The sequence below is a fragment of the Necator americanus genome, chromosome III (assembly GCF_031761385.1).
Source record: "Necator americanus strain Aroian chromosome III, whole genome shotgun sequence".
Taxonomy (NCBI): Eukaryota; Metazoa; Nematoda; class Chromadorea; order Rhabditida; family Ancylostomatidae; genus Necator; species Necator americanus.
In genome coordinates this window covers 21,422,903-21,439,167 of record NC_087373.1, presented here as the reverse complement: position 1 = coordinate 21,439,167, position 16,265 = coordinate 21,422,903, and the positions used below count along the sequence as shown (strand labels likewise).

Genomic DNA, 16,265 nt, shown 5'->3' with positions numbered 1-16,265 from the left:
TGAGAATAAACGCACTTTTATTCAAGACACCATAGTTTCGAAGATTTCACAGCCGAAATATCATCTACACACCTGAGTTTTACTCTTTCTTTGAGAGACGACAGCAAGACGTTACGTCATCGTTTACCCATTCGCCACCCTTTCCAATTCTCTATTCGCGTTCCTCTTCGTCCTAAAAGACGAATCACTGCAGTGCGAACACCTTACAGCTGTTTGTATTGTTCTTATCATGAGAGTTATAAAGTATGTGATGTAGTATGAGCACAATCTAACATCCAGAAACAAACATTTCCGCTAGAATGATGGTGGCAATTAAGATATTGAGGAGATTTTTCACTTCGAGTTCAACTTTCTCTCCTGGTTCCGTAACTGAGTGGACGTTGAGTTGTGGATATGTGGGCAAGGTTTATATATATATATATATATATATATATATATATATATATATATATATATATATATATATATATATATATATATATAGATATAGATATATATGTATATATATATAATATGTGTGCTACAACATCAGCACTGGATATACTTATCCGATCAGGTCTGTGCTCATCTCGTTCCAGTCTCGTATCGCTCCGAGATGATGTTAAGGAACGGTTCAGGTGGTGCTGGATAGCATGTTGGAGGAGGGACGAGCGAGTGATGATATTTCCATTGTATTTATCCTGCTAAAAACAAGTGTGTTGGATGTTTGCCGTGGTTCCGGCCTCGTCTTCATGAGCCATCGCTTGCGGCCTGGTTATAATTGCTGCTCTGAGGCATGGGAGCATCAGCTGACCTGGATGAAGTAGTGTTTCAACTCACTGACGACAATACGGTGCATGCAATGCTCTCTGCGGAAAACAGAAAGAACAAAAAAACATCGATACAGGCCAAGGATTGTCGCATACAGAATTTCAAAAATAACGCTCTGCTCCAATTCTGCGTAGATTAAAGGCATCACCCACGAATCTGAGGTTGTACGGATTTCAGGTGGAGTGTTCGTATACGGCATAGTAGATTATGGAGAGGGGAGTGATCCCGTCCATTTCTTCCTAATTGCCGCGAAAAAACGGCCCCGGAAGATGCCGCGCGTGTGCAAGGCTGGCGCGCTCCAATCGAACTCCTCGTGGAAAGTAGCGCATCGGAACGCCCGAAGACGTATCTTCAACCTCCTCTCCATAATCTACTATGTCGTATACGAATACTCCATCTGAACTCGGTACCACCTCAGATTCGTGGGGTGATGCCTTTAAAAACGCACGCGGTGCTTTGAACTAAGACGAGCGTGTCTTCTTATTTCATGTTGGAGTGATTTTGGAAAATTTTGGGGAAATGTGCCACACCATGGAATTAACCCTCTGTTCTATCCGTGTGCAAAGACATGTGCATCTCCTTAGTTGCTCTACTCTGCTATTCGTGTGCCTTCCTATGCTAAGTGTCTGTTAACAACAGTTCTAATAATACAGTATCACCTTACACTGCTTTACTTCGTATCTTTCATGCGCAAATTTAAGTTTATTTTAAGATCTTTGTGCCAGTGAAAAAACGGACCGGATGATATGGCGCGTGCACAAGACTGGCGCGCTCCAATCGAACTCATTGTAGAAAATAGCGGCCCAGAACGCTCGAAGTCGCATCTTCCGGACCATTTTCCACGGCAGTTATGGGAAGAAATGAAGGGAATCACACTCCACACAATCACAATACGACCTCATAACCTTAACGCATAACGGGCATAACCCACCTGAAATCCGCACCACCCAGATTCGTGGGTGATGCCTTTAAGCGGATTATCACGATTCAAGACAAAATGCAAAAAGGAGAACTGGATTGGAATTTGAAAAGCAACCAGGCAGATGATTTGATTAACTAACTATGCTGCGAATTTGATCTTGCATACGTGCTAACGAGAAACCTAACCTCTCCTTTGAACTGAACACACGTCCTTTTCGAAACAGAACACTACTATGAATTCTAGATGATTAAGATTGCGTTCATTTCTAGTTCAGTGCCCCTACCCTCTTTGGACAGTTCTCGACGTGATGCGGTTCCAGTGCGCGCTTTCGCCCAATGTCTGCAATAGCGCGTTATTCTTGGCTGTTTGCCAAGCGTCGACTCACCTCCTGCCATTTTTCCTTCAATTATTATATTTCCATGAGCGCTACGGATTTTATGACGTTTGTCAGCATCAATATTGAGCCATGTTCCTTGTTATGGTTGTTTTCTGAGTTCCCAAGATTTGCAGGGAGATTTTTGGACATTTTTGTAAAAATACTCTCGGAGGGTTCTGATGTAGTAAGAAGTGAGAGAAGCGCTGTTTTTTTTTACTTAGTAGTCTTTTTCTAGAGTACTTACTTGCTTTTCATCCATAGGTCTATGGACTTTATTGAACGACAGGCGGAGGAATCCGAAGGTGAAGGGTCATCGTCATCGTCTTCATCCACAGAACATGATCAGCCCAAAGCGAAGAAAAGGAAGTTACAGAAAGAGAAGAAGAAGAAGAGCAAGCGCGTTGTTGAAAGCGAGTAAGTGTTAGTGTTAATTGTCTTTGAATTGGCTACATATGTTTGTGTGTAGCCTTTTTCGAACTGCTGCTAAACTTCTGTAAAGATTTGTGTTGAGATCTAATAGGGCAATTGGGCGCGCTCTCAGAGTAACTTCTTGTTTTCTTTTAAGTGATGAGGATGAAGAAGATGATGATGATGAGCAAGGTGCTGAAGAAATGAAAGGTTTCATTGCTGATGAGGAGGAAGAGGAGGTGATGCACTGTTAAAATTCTCAATACATGTTCCTTTTTTCTTCTGAGAACTGTTCTTTAGGAAGACGCTGATGATGACAAATCAGAAAAGTCCGAGAAACTTGAAGATGAAGAAGATGAATTAGACGATGACGATATCGACTTGATACAGGTGTGGAATAACAACCTCTCGTGTGACAGTTGATGGAATTAAAAATGATCTCAGGAAAACCTGGGGAACAGAAAGGAAAAAAAGCAGCGTATTATCCAACCTGATGATTCGGATGAAGATGTCGATGATCGGACGGCCATTCAAAAGAAGTTATTTGGGGAGGTTCGTTACATTTTTTGGCTGATATTGGAACATGTGCTCGTTCATGATTTTATGGAATTCACTCACAGAAATACTTCAGGGCGACGATGGCGAAGGTCCTTCTAGTCCACGCGAAAGGGACCTTAGTGGTGACGAATCTGGCAGAGAACGGTATTCAGATTCCGAGCAAAGTGGTTCGTGATTTGTTTACGTTGAATTGTGTCAGCTATTGTCTGCTATTTGTAGACCTTTCATGCGTACCACATTAACTCTATGTTTCTTCATTAACATATCACTACTGTAAGCATCAGTTAATTCTCACGTGTGACAAATCATTCAATTCTTCTGTTATTACACTGTTTTATCGGACTTATTTATTAGGTTCGGCTTCATTGCGAATCTAATTTCAGAGGACAATTTTATCGTGAACGAAGAAGGAGGCAGACATACGCATCGTCATCACAGAAGAAGAGATGGGAATATGCCTGAAGGGTAGGTTGAAGTTTAGGTGCCTTCAGCTCTGGAGATCGTTCTATAATACGATAATTGTTATTCAGACAGGCTGTTTGTTGCCAAATGTTCTCTGTACTTCTTTACCTCTCAACTTTTTCTTTTCTTTTTTTACGAATTTTTTTCACGTAACGAATTCAGTGCGTTGGATGAGGCACGAGACGTATTCGGTGTAGAAGATTTCAATTTTGACGAGTTCTATGACGAAGACGAAGAGCCTGTAGACGAAGATGATGATGATCAAGAAGAGCTGATGGACGACGAGGGTGAAGGTGAAGGGAGGGTTAGTGTTCAGTGCTTGACGCTTTTTTGACGAGTAATATTGGTATCACTAATGTCATCTCTCTAAGATGCGTCGAGTTCGGGCAAAAGAGAAAACTAGCACTCTTTTGGACGCTATGGAGCCTTCAGAGCTTGAAAGAGGCTTTATGGCTCCGGCTGACAAGAAGATTCAGCTTGAAGACAAACCAGAGAGGTAAGTTGTATTTCGTTAGAATTGTCGGTGCTCAATATGTTTTTCTCTTATTGTATAGATTTCAATTGCGAAAATCTCCTGTTACTGAAGCTGATGACCTTGAATTAGAACTCGAGTCTAAGTGGATATATTTTCATGCGTTCTGCTCTGCATCCATTTCCACACAGGTCAGTGGTTACTTAACTTGTTTCCTTCCAGCGTTTTTAGACACATAACAACGACCAGTACTGCTTTTACTTGCGGTATGAAAGTATGATTTCGGAGTTTGCCAGCTGCTGGATCCTGTTGTCAAGGTGTCAGAACGAATCCCAAATTAGCTTTTGTTCTACTACAATGTTTTGGTAGTCTAAAAGTCTTTTTTTTTAATTAAGCGAACCATCATCTCTATAGTGTCTACAGCTGTGTGAGAGAATTGGTCTATTTCCTTTGCGTAAGTAGTCTTGTCAGTGTATTTTATTTAGAAGTCGAACATTTTGCCTTACGTGAACGATTATCGAGGTGATGACCGGTCGCAGTGCCAAGATGAAGCTAGAGAAACCATCAAAGAAGCGTTGAAGTTTATGCGGAATCATCTTTTTGAGGTTTGGTTTTTCCTTTATGATGCGCCCGTTTACTTCAATTAATCCAATTGCTTGTGCAATAAGATCCTTTCAAGGTGCCATTTATTGCTTTCTATCGTAAGGAATTGGTTAGCAGCGTGTTAACAATCAATGACCTTTGGAAAGTGTACGAATGGGACGAGAAATGGTGCCATTTGCAGAACCGGAAAAAGAAGGTTAGTATTCACTGATTCTTTCAGTTATCAACTTCTCACTTGTCAGTGAAGTCGTTCTTTTAGTTAGTGGAATTGATGAAACGAATGCAATACTATCAGACTGAGTCACTGCAGAATTATCGTCGAGTTATTTCAGACGTGGATATAATAGAGTAACTTTCTTTCGCTCTACTTCACTCCGTTATCTTTTTTGGCACATCTTCCGCTGGATTTTGCTGCCTGTATTTATAAGGCATTTTTAGAATTCAAAATGTGGACTCGATAGATGCCTTAAGCGATTTATCGGCACAGTTTCACTTGTACTACGGATCTGAGGTGAATCGAATGTTGGATTGGGAGGCTGCCCAGAAGGTACTCGCAGTATATTCGAGAAATCTAAGGATTAGTTTCCTTTAAACTATCTTGTAGGATATTGATGAAGGAGGAGATGGGACGAACGCGCATGGAACAAGATTTAGACAGAGTACACGCAATGACCGATATCAGGTATAATTTCCGTTTCCTTTTCGGCCCTCTTTTATTATTATCATTTTTATGTTTAGAACTGCTCTTTGTCCTGTGTTCTCACGGTCCCTTTACTTACTCTATGCTCTCTATTAAACTTTGTTGCCTTCATTTAAATTTTTTACGCAATCTTTCTTGTCTCCCCCTTGAATCACCTACGGAAGACTGAGACATTTGTGCATTTTCGTTCTCAGCTAAAAAGTAGATTTGCAAATTGTTCGCTGAGTGTAATGGAACGGGTAAAGAACAACAGATCTGCTTTTTTCTCTTTAAACACCACTTAATTCCATCTATAGTTGGTGTGAGTAACGCAAATAATTTGCGTTTTTTATTGCAACCTCCTTGCAATAAAAAACCTCTGCATGGAGTGATTTCGACGAATTCTAAACAACGTTTTCCCCATATAGTGCATGTTCTGCTGTGGGCGCCGCCACAGACTTGCACCGTACATGGCACAGGAGAAATATGAGAGTTTGATGAAATTCGACAGATGACATTTGAATGAGAGGACGGAACTACATGTTCAAAGGTACTGTTATGAGCGGTGATGAGGCGAGGGGAGAAAAGCTTCGAACATTGTCTGAGGCAATTATTTTCTCCTTTTTTGTCGTATAGAAATCGACGGCACGTAGGGTTTAAGGGTAACTTCGATAATATTATACGTAGCCCGTAGACGATAATTCTCAGAGGTGGTCGATTTAGTGACCTTTTTGTACAAACATACCACTTACGGTTTACGATAAAAGCCGCGAGGAATTGATTGCAGATTTTGGTATGTCTCCGAAAATGCCCTCAACTAATCATCGTCATTATTGATATTGAGCTATCCTCATTACATGGGCGGTGGAAACTTGATAGCTAAGATTTTTTTCATACACTTGTCACAATTTTCACATCTGCGAAAAAAAAAACTTTCATACTTTCTAAGGTAACCCAATTTAATGAGTCCTAAGATAATCTGTCGGTATGCTCTTTTGTGACTTGGTGTTTAGGTATTTGATAGGTGCACTTGCCTCCTCATGTTGGTATCTTTGTTTAAAAACAATGTTACTAGCGCGAGAGACCGGCGAAGAAAGCAGACAAGTGGTGCAATCGCTATCAGAAGTTGGGCATTACCTGCGGCGAATTTCCTAGCGAATGCTCATCAAGTTGTCGGGTGTTTATGTCTTTGTTAAATGATACTAATAAAAAGTAATATGCAATTTGCAACCTGTGATCAGTGTCCTTCAGATATTTCAATTACTTGATAGATTATGCTGTGTGATTTATATGAAACATTTCATCCCGTTAGTTCGTCTCAGATTACCTTGAAGTTTTGTGGTGAATTGAGAATTGATATTTTTTGAATACTTGCTACAAGGAATTCGCGGTGGGTTTGGGAATCTCGCTTCGTTTTCACCTTAACTGGTCTATAATCATTTGATTTTTAAATTGGTTAGGTATCTTTGCTTAACACTGTGTGCCTCTGTTACACCGATTTCCAATTTTTATAATTTTGAAACACTTGTTTGTGTCTCACTGCTATTATGGAACCCTCTCTAATACTGCTACGTTTAGTTGTGCGTCGACAATGGTATTGGAGAAATGGTTGCGCGGTTTGGAATCAGTGCACGGCAGCTTGCGGAAAACTTGGACTGGAAGAAGCATGATGTTGAACAAGATCCAGTCAGTTTATTAGAGGGCGTCGTTCATTTTTTAATGCTACTAACTATTCAGAACCACACTAACCGGTTTCATTTTTGCTCGTTACCATACCATATCGTACTAGCTTTCTTCTGCTATCACTACCCAAACTGGAGCTGTTTAGGTTGCGCCCAAAGTGGCGGCAGCTGACTACACAAGTTCTTCCTTTCCTACCCCAGAAGCTGTGATTGCTGGTGCCATTTATATGATGGCACGAGAACTTAGTCGAGAACCAGTGGTAAATTATTAGTCAGTATTGAGTAAATAAGCTCCTTTGGTATTGTCATTTCACTTGGAGGCGCGTGAGCGAATTCGACAAGTGTATCGTGAGAATGCAAAGCTGTACGTGCGCCCAACTCAGAAAGGACGGGAGCATTTGGATGAGACGAGTCCTGTGTGGAAGAGAAGGTGACTTCAAGCTTTTTGCGCTAGAGAACTTTTGGGTAGTTATGTTTATGAGAATTTTGAGTTTAGGTATGTCAGAGGAAAGCCGGTTTCAATGCTTGAAGAAGATGAGTATTTATACTATCACCAAGCTAAGAAAGCTGAACATCTTGACGTTAAATTCGTGTTTGAAAAATACACAGATAATGACGTTGTCCTCAGAGTTTTATCGGATGCTCTTCTGACTGAGCAGCCATACCGGGTGGTAAGGTTTTATTGTTAGGGAGCTGAGGCATTTTTTTAAATTTCGATTTAGCTACAATTTCTTTCTAGGACGAGTACTCCGATGTGGTCGAAGAGTGGAATTCCATTCGTGAGAAAGCTACCAGAATGGCAATTGACGAGATGCTGCTTCCGTTTCTAGAGACAGAAATGGAACTGAAATTATTGGAAGAGGCCAAAGAGAACGTAGTATACGTCAGTTTTGACTATCTTTCGTCTTGGATCTCGCGCAACTAGCCTAAAAGCACTGTTTCTCAGAAATGTGGTAGAGCTATGTATGCGCGACTAGAATATGCTGCCTTTCATCCGTCTGAAGATCAACTTGAGGATGAGGACGATGATGTCACGCGACAGGTTGATGGTTCCCAACGTATTGTTTTTTCTACCCTTCTATTTACCTTTAAACATTAGGGAGAAGTACGTGTCATGGGAATTGCTTATTCGCCTGATATGAGTGAAGCTTCTTTTGGCGTACTAGTAGATCAGGACGGAGCTGTTGTCGACTATTGTCGGATGGTTCATTTTCTGAAGCGTACTGGTGGTTATGGGCAACAAGGGCAGCTCAAGGTCCCTAAATGAATTCATAATTTTTAAGAGGTTTCTTTAGCAATATCCACAGCAACATCTATTGGCTATCTTTTCTAGGCCGAGTCCATGAATTTCTTCAAGAAGTTCATAGAACGTCGACGCCCGCATGTGATAGGATTGTGTGGGGAGAACTTGGAGGCCACTCGCCTTCGACGCGATGTGGAAGAATGCTTAAGTAGTATGGTCGCGGAGGGAGACCTTTCACGTGCTCCACCAGTTCATATAATAGACAATGAAGCTGCAAAAGTCTATATGTTGTCAAAAACTGCTACGGTTAGTGTTGAACATCAAATACATACTCTCATATACCAATTCTTTCTTCATAATTGTACTGTATTGGTTTTTTTTTTGCCATATCGGTTATGCTGCTGTGATGCTCCTATTATGCATGCATTTGCCATCCGCAGTTGTAGGTGAAATTGAATTTATATTTTCAGTCCGAGCATTCCGGCTACCCTCCAACTCTCTTGCAAGCCATTTCACTTGCACGTCTTTTGCTTGATCCTTTGTTAGAGTATGCTCATTTGTGGAACGCCGATGAAGACATATTCTGTTTAGGTTTTCACCCTCTTCAGGGCGAAATAAGCAAGGTTGGATAAATTTTTAATTTCTCTTCTCAGTCGCTATTTTAGGTATTCTTTTAAGGAAGTCCTCAGTAATGTGCTTGCTCGTGAGCTCATTAATCGTGTCAATGAGGTGGGGGTAGATGTAAACAGGTATGGAGATTTAGGTCAAAAATTCCGTGCTGTCTTGTGCTAACCTTATGGTTGATTAGGTGTTTGGAGCATCCGCACACTGCAAACGTATTACAATTTGTTTGTGGCCTTGGGCCGCGAAAGGCCACTCACCTTCTGAAAATGTTGAAGCAACATGACCACTTACTTGAAAGTAGGACGAAACTAGTCACGCTTTGTCGAATGGGACCAAAGGTTTTTATGAACTGCGCTGGATTTATCAAGATTGATACGACGCGGGTAATTGTTTTTTCTGGTTATTTATTGTCAACCTTATTCGTTGTTGTGAAATTTCGAGTTTAGGTTGCTGAAAAGACGGATGCTTATGTTGAAGTGCTTGATGGATCTCGTGTCCATCCAGAAACATACGAATGGGCTAGAAAGATGGCTGTGGATGCGCTAGAAGTATGCACTATTTCTGAAACTATGATTTTCTATGATATTTCGTCTGGTATTAATTCTCTACTGTGATATATCCTCAGGTAGACGATTCAGCCGATCCGACCACAGCACTAGAAGAGATTCTTCAAGCTCCAGATCGGCTAAAAGACCTAGACTTGGACGCGTTTGCTGAAGAGCTAAAAAGACAGGTAGATTTTCGAATCGATCCGAAAGGTTTTCGTTGCCGTCTGTGTTCTTTTTTGCTTGCCATATTTCTGCGATGTGTGTGAAGATCTTATCCTTCGAAAAGTTCCCTTCCCTCTAAGCTGTGATATTCGGTTTGATTTTACATCAGTTAACCTAGTACTTGTACTAGTATGGAAAATTGCAGAAGTATGAGTCTAATATGAGACCGTTTTCAAGAAAAAATTCTTCAACAAAAACTTCATTAAGACTCCAGAAATCTACATTTGCTTGCTTGTTTAGTTGGAAATTTTCATACCGATTTTTTCTTCACACATCTAAATAGTGAGTGTGATCCTCAAATGCTGTAAATAAGGACTTTATAGGATGCTAAAAATTAGATGGAATCAGAAGTTTTGCCTGGTTGTATATTACAGTTTGAACACATTTTAAATATAGATAATATAAATATGCAAGCTTGGAAAGGAAGGGGTACATTTGAGTTTCGACCATTCGGAAAAACTAACACTGGGTGTTGCATTTTGGAGGAGTGGAAAGTTGCCTGTTAATAGATATATCTATAATAGCGAATATGCCCTACTATACGAAGAAAACGTATGCCTAATTTTTTGAGTTTTTTTTTTAGTCTGCAGCTTTTTTTCCACACGGTATTGTAGGCTTTGATTCCTCTAGATTTCTGGAAGATTTTGCAATCGCATTTGTAAAATTACACTATTTGCGCTCTGCAGCTGCATCGTATTATTGAAGAAAAATACATTATAATGTATTTAATCTATGATCATTTCCTCATCAGTACGCTGACCCGATCATTCGCGTCGACCCAACTTTAACATTTTTCTCAAGCAACAAATAAAAAAAATGCGTAAGTTGTAGACAGTAAGATCATTGCTCAATTGTGGCTGATTTGTTGTGAAAAATCATCTTACATTTTGTACCTCTTCGAATCACATAAGCACTGCTTTCATGTGGTTTCGAGGTAATTTATGCTTGATTTTGCTCGTGACAGTTCCTCTTTACTCTTCACTCTCACATTTGAATTATTACAGGGTTTTGGCGAGAAGAAAGCAACACTCTACGATATTTCTGCTGAGTTGAACCATAGGTATAAAGACCAGCGAAGACCGTTCATTCCACTGAGCGATCAGGTTTCAAAAAATCGTTTCTCGTTGATTTTGCTCAGTCCAGATTTTTCTCTTAGGAATTGTTTGGGTTGTTGACCAAAGAGTCCAAGAATTCCTTAATAGAAGAGAAGAGAGTATGTGGCGTTGTAACAGGAGTTCAGTTTAAAAAGATTCCCGAAGACCAACGACAAGCTTACATTTCTGGACAGGAACACATGGTAAGTTTCATTTCCTCCAAGATGTTGGTTTTTCATGATAGAGTGATCGTATTGTGAGTTTTACTTTTGAATTTCCTTTTTGTTTGAAATCGCTTTAGCAACGCATCCAAGAGTCAGAGTATTGGGAGTGCTCATTCTGTAGAATGCCGATTATTTCGAATAAACTGTACGAGCATCTACAAATAAGAGTATGTCTCTATATAAATATGGACATAGATCTAAAATGGTTGTTTATTGCCTCTGCCTCCAGGACTCTCGAAAGGGTGGATGTCCTGGAATTCCTGTTGGTATTCGTGTTAGACTAGACAACGGAATAAGCGGATTCATCCCCAACAAGATGATTTCTGATAAACCTGAATCGTTCAAAAACCCTTTGGAACGAGTAAAGGTTTGTTTTGAATGGTTTTACTAATACTCTTCATTAGGACTGTTTTACCTTTATTCAGATGAATCAACCAATATATTGTCGTATCATCAAGCTAGAACCTGAAAAGTTTTCTTGTCTCTTGTCTTGTCGTTCATCTGACCTTAACAAAGAACCGACCACTGAGCATGATCACTACTGGGACAGTGATGCTGAGAAAGAAGATATAGAGAAAGATCGAGGAGCAAAAATCCAGAAGGTTTCGTGCACCATTCCTTCCGCTTTTGATAGTTGTTTCTCGAAGAATTTTTATAGGCCGAGAGTAACTTCACCCATCGTCAAATTGTTCACCCGCAGTTCCACAACGTTAGCTATCGTGAAGCTCAGAGAATGCTCGGGAGTAAAGATACGGTCAGAAATTGATTTCTCAACGTGAACCTGTCGTAAGCGATTTTACAGCGCTTCGTGAAAATTACAAGAAATGTCCAATGGGCTCAAAGTAAGCGCTCATAATGAACACTTATTCTCAACTTCTCAACGGAAAGGTTATTCGTTGTGTATTTTCATTAGCTTGCTAAGGATGCCTTCGAAGGTCTTACGGCGCGTTACATACATACTCATCTGCATGTTGCCTTCCTTTTCTTAATGAGCGTTAAAACGGTGTATCGAGAATATTCTCTCGCTGTAAAACATTCACCGTAATCATTATCAATATATTCGTTTATATATCATGATCATGATATATAATAACGGGCTTATTCTGTCACGTGTGTGTGTCCGAAATTCAAAAAGGGGGGTGCGACGGGTTCACCGGCGTCGGATTGGCGCCCTTGCGCCAGATACCTACAGAAAAGGGTACGACGGGTTCACCGGCGTCGGATTGGCGCCCTTGCGCCAGATACCTACAGAAAGGGGTACGACGGGTCCATCAGCGTCGGATTGGTGCGGCGGCGTCAGATACCTATAGAAGCTGTTGCGACGGGTCCATCGGCGTCGGATTGGTGCCCCGGCGTCGGATTGGTGCGGCGGCGCCAGATACCTATAGAAGGGGTTGCGACGGGTCCACCGGCGTCGGATTGGTGCGCCGGCGCCAGATAACTATAGAAGGGGGTGTGACGGGTCCACCGGCGTTGGATTGGCGCGTCGGCGCCAGATAGCTATAATATGGGATACGACGGGTCCCAGAGCGTTGGGTTGGTGCGCCGGCGTCATAAAGCTATAAAATGCAGTAAGGCGGGTCCCACGGGTTCGAATCCCTGTGTCATGGTGTAGAAGTATCGCGCAGTAACTTCGCGTGCATGTCGAAAAAGGTAAATGGGACGTTGCAAACGTTCCATAGGTGCGGCTACTGCGTTGCATCTCTATGACTCCTCCAGGTATCAATTTCCTTGCACGTTTGACACAGGTTGGTCACATGTCTTCCTCTGAAAGTGAAAATACGCATGCAAACGGCTGCTTTAATAGTAGCGAACTTTACATGATCTGACTTGGAACTGTATCTTTATCAGCACGATGAGATTGTTCACGTCAAGTAGAAAGTAAAACGAAAAGAAAGGAAAGAAGTAAGAAGTAAAACGCATGCTAAGGGTTATGCTTTCAAAATGTGTTTGTGTGATGGTGGTATCGAAGGAGTGTGTGAAGTTGGAATGTTTTTCAAATGAAGGAGTGGCGCGAATAGAAAGAAACGTAAGAAGAATTTTCGCCCAAATTTATTCCTAAAAAAAAAAGAAAGAGGAAGGCGTTGTCAGAAATACACAATTCTAATTTTGAGGAAACGCCCCTACCATTAATTTTCAATGATCAGTGAAGGCGAGCGAGGGGGAAACCACAGAAAGTCTGAAGTCGTTCAGACTGGTACATATATATATATATATATATATATATATATATATATATATATATATATATATATATATATATATATATATATATATATATATATATATGTACATATACGTATATATACCATATGTATTTGTTCTATATTTTGAATGGCTTCGCTCGTTAATTTAAATGTTAATATAGGCAGCTTCTATTATCAGCTCAGCGCAAGTGTTTAACTGTGTAATTTTCATAGTCCTATTCATTTAGGGGTCTTAGGCTAGACCGCAACACCCTCATGAGCTTAACATTTCATAATTTTATACCTTGATATATTTAGTTCACCTTATTTTGATAAGTTTTGTGTGACCACTCAGAAATTCGACTGCCGGTTAGGTGTTTCTCATATTTACCACATATAGTCCGTTTTGAGGAGATTATTACTGAAGGTATTTTTTTAAAAAGAGTGTTGCATATAGAGAGCTCCACCATAGATAGGAGATTTCGGAGATAAGATCTGCGAATGGTTGTGATAACATCGGAAAGCCTCTGCGCCGTTTTGTTCTAGGGTGGTTCGTGGTTTTCGATGTGAAATACTTCGAATTTTTTTTAATACGAGTGTTGGTGTTTAATTCATCAACACGGTCTTGTAAAATGTACAGTCTTATTTGTAACCTAGAAGTGTCTAATTTTTTTTGTTTGTAGCTTGATGTTAGAGTGTACGCGACAGCCGATATCTGAGCCGCTATGGGTGCACGCTTTCCCAACCGTAAGCGGTCGTCAGTTGGTCATGGTCACAGTCGTATTGACGAGGATACCATCAACACCAACTTCTCTGCTTTGGTATATTCCGAGGAGCATCTTATCTTCAGTGTCAGCGCTCCGGCAACCTAATCTCCGCTGTATCATTCATATCTTCCGATGCATTTACGGACCGTCATCATTGCTCCGTTTCGGTACTTAGGATAGTTTTAATGACAACCTCCTTTCTAACGCCTACTTATCACCTGCTCCTTTGAAGCCAGGAGACTCCTTATTGGATGGAGCATTCAAAAATGTTCGATCCAATAAGTAGTCTCCTGGATTTATAGGAAGAACATTCAAAAAATTCAGAAGACCATTAATGACAGTTCAGTTCTATTCCATAGAGAGCGGTGTGACCTCACGGATGGTTTGCCGCTTCTTCTCAGGGTGGAAAGATTGGGCTTGTTTGTTGAAGACAGCTTCGCACTGCCTCCTTTATACGCTTCATACGGGCACACTTAACGCCTACATGAAAAGTCTGATTTAGTCCCAGCACTACAGAAACGGAGTCTTTCCTCTGGATCGGTTTACGATCCCAAGGCAAACGTAACGTACCCAAACGTGAAAGAAAAGAGTCTGTGGAGGTTCAAGTGTGAAGGTTGTTGAAGGTAATGTTCACGAACACCATAACCATTGAGCATATTGATTTTATTGGTTTGCGAAGATCTTTGATGTGCCAGTTAAGAATATAAGATCCCTTCCGCACAGCAACACTGCTCCGTACTGTTTACTACTGTTCATTTAGGAGAGGACTTATTTGAATGTTATTTAAATTCTGACAAATTCCAAATTCTGACGGGAATTGTAAGTTCTCTACGACACTTGGGTGGAGGGCTTCAACGAAAACTTACAAACGATTCAAAAGCTAGGCGTCGGAGAGATAGGATGCACTTTTTCTCGCTGCGTAGGACGATTTTGCGGTACCGAAATTCGTGTCATGTTTGTGATCAGCACCACAAATAATCTCACCATCTATGATTTGGCTGAGATTCGAAAATTTTCTTTTGTGTTATTTCAGTGTCAGCAATGCAAAAACGCTCTCAGCACAAAAGTGATGTTATGATGAAAATAAGATTCTACAATTGCGTTCCGTTGCGTCTCCACTATTGTGTTAAGTCTGCAGCAATCGGTTGACAATTCCACATCAGATCTTTAAAAAATCCATTAAACTCCATCAACAGGGGTGGCCAAATAGCACTTACGCCGAGAAATGAAATAGTAAATTTTATTGTTTTCCATTGCTTAATACATGTTGCTGTTATTGCATGTATTCAGCTTCTAGGGTGATATTGTCATCCGTCCATCAGCGAAATCAAACAATCGGTTGACAATTTCGTGGAAAGTCACTGATGGTGTCGTTGGAAACATCGATGTTGAGGAACATGATAAGGACGATCCTAGTGAACTTGGGCGACGTCTTACTATTCTGTAGGCATTTTTTTAACTGAAACACTAAAAACACTAACGCTGAATCATTACTCTTGTGTTGCTTTGAAGGGGAGAGGAATTTGATGACCTTGACGAAGCGATTGCTAGATTTTTATACCCAATGGCAGATCTCTGCAGAGACGTGATGTCACATAAGGTTAGTTCATATCAAGTATACATTTAACGACAGTGTTAGATGTTCTAGCTCAGTCATTAAACAAAATGCATTTGTTTTATCTATAGCGTTTCAATTGTTTTGTAGTATTACATGGATGGAACATTCTCTGAAGAGAGGGATAAAGTGGAACAAAAATTGCGCGATGAGAAGAGAGCCTCCCCATCTCGGATACCGTGAGCGGAAACCTATATTTCACACTTCAATGAATAAAAAAATGGCATTACAGATATACATTAACCGCATCTAGAACATATCCTGCAAAGTTTGTGCTTTCATATTTAGCCAGGGTAAAGCCATGTCATGAGTACATTTCGGGTACGTTCTCATTTTCCATGGAATTTGGATATGCCGGATACTTTATCTTTACTTTCAACATTTAAGTGACCAGCGAAGGACTCAAATTCCGGCAAAAGTTCTTCCCTTCTCTTGACCAATTGCTCGCTTGGTTCAAAGTACATTTCCGAGAGCCACCACCTGGACTCAACGGTAGGTTGATATGAAAGCTTTTGTGATTTATTCAAGTTTACTAGTGCTCAGCGTTCTTGTTCAGTTCAACATCGTCGGTAAAGATTGGCCGAATGTTCACCTTCACTCAAAAGACGGGACCATTGATTTGCCCTCCTCTGTTATGTTTCAAGCCATTTTCTAGGACGTATCTGCTCTGCTGTCCCTCGAAATCTCGGTTTACGGATATTAATAAATTAGTAACTTTCATGTTTTTATATGAGGTAGATATTGTAACTTGCTTTTGCTTAATTGTCATT

General features: G+C 40.6%; 1 protein-coding gene across 1 annotated transcript; it reads left to right on the top strand.

Annotated features, from left to right (window-relative positions):
* Window positions 1–2,373: 2,373 nt before the first annotated feature.
* RB195_010379 (uncharacterized protein) lies at window positions 2,374–16,068 on the top strand (the record flags this gene model as incomplete). Its single annotated transcript, XM_013445208.2, has 39 exons — window positions 2,374–2,522; window positions 2,674–2,755; window positions 2,817–2,906; window positions 2,961–3,068; window positions 3,148–3,241; window positions 3,458–3,539; window positions 3,699–3,840; window positions 3,908–4,032; window positions 4,091–4,199; window positions 4,494–4,613; window positions 4,688–4,807; window positions 4,871–4,959; window positions 5,050–5,158; window positions 5,216–5,293; window positions 6,869–6,976; window positions 7,119–7,232; window positions 7,293–7,402; window positions 7,469–7,643; window positions 7,712–7,855; window positions 7,919–8,014; window positions 8,072–8,227; window positions 8,306–8,521; window positions 8,686–8,838; window positions 8,894–8,964; window positions 9,024–9,222; window positions 9,286–9,387; window positions 9,465–9,572; window positions 10,614–10,712; window positions 10,766–10,906; window positions 11,005–11,094; window positions 11,157–11,294; window positions 11,353–11,529; window positions 11,586–11,681; window positions 15,178–15,323; window positions 15,393–15,480; window positions 15,586–15,674; window positions 15,728–15,816; window positions 15,883–15,987; window positions 16,052–16,068. The coding sequence occupies 39 exons, from the start codon at window positions 2,374–2,376 to the stop codon at window positions 16,066–16,068; spliced, it is 4,524 nt and encodes a 1,507-aa protein (XP_013300662.2).
* Window positions 16,069–16,265: the final 197 nt, after the last annotated feature.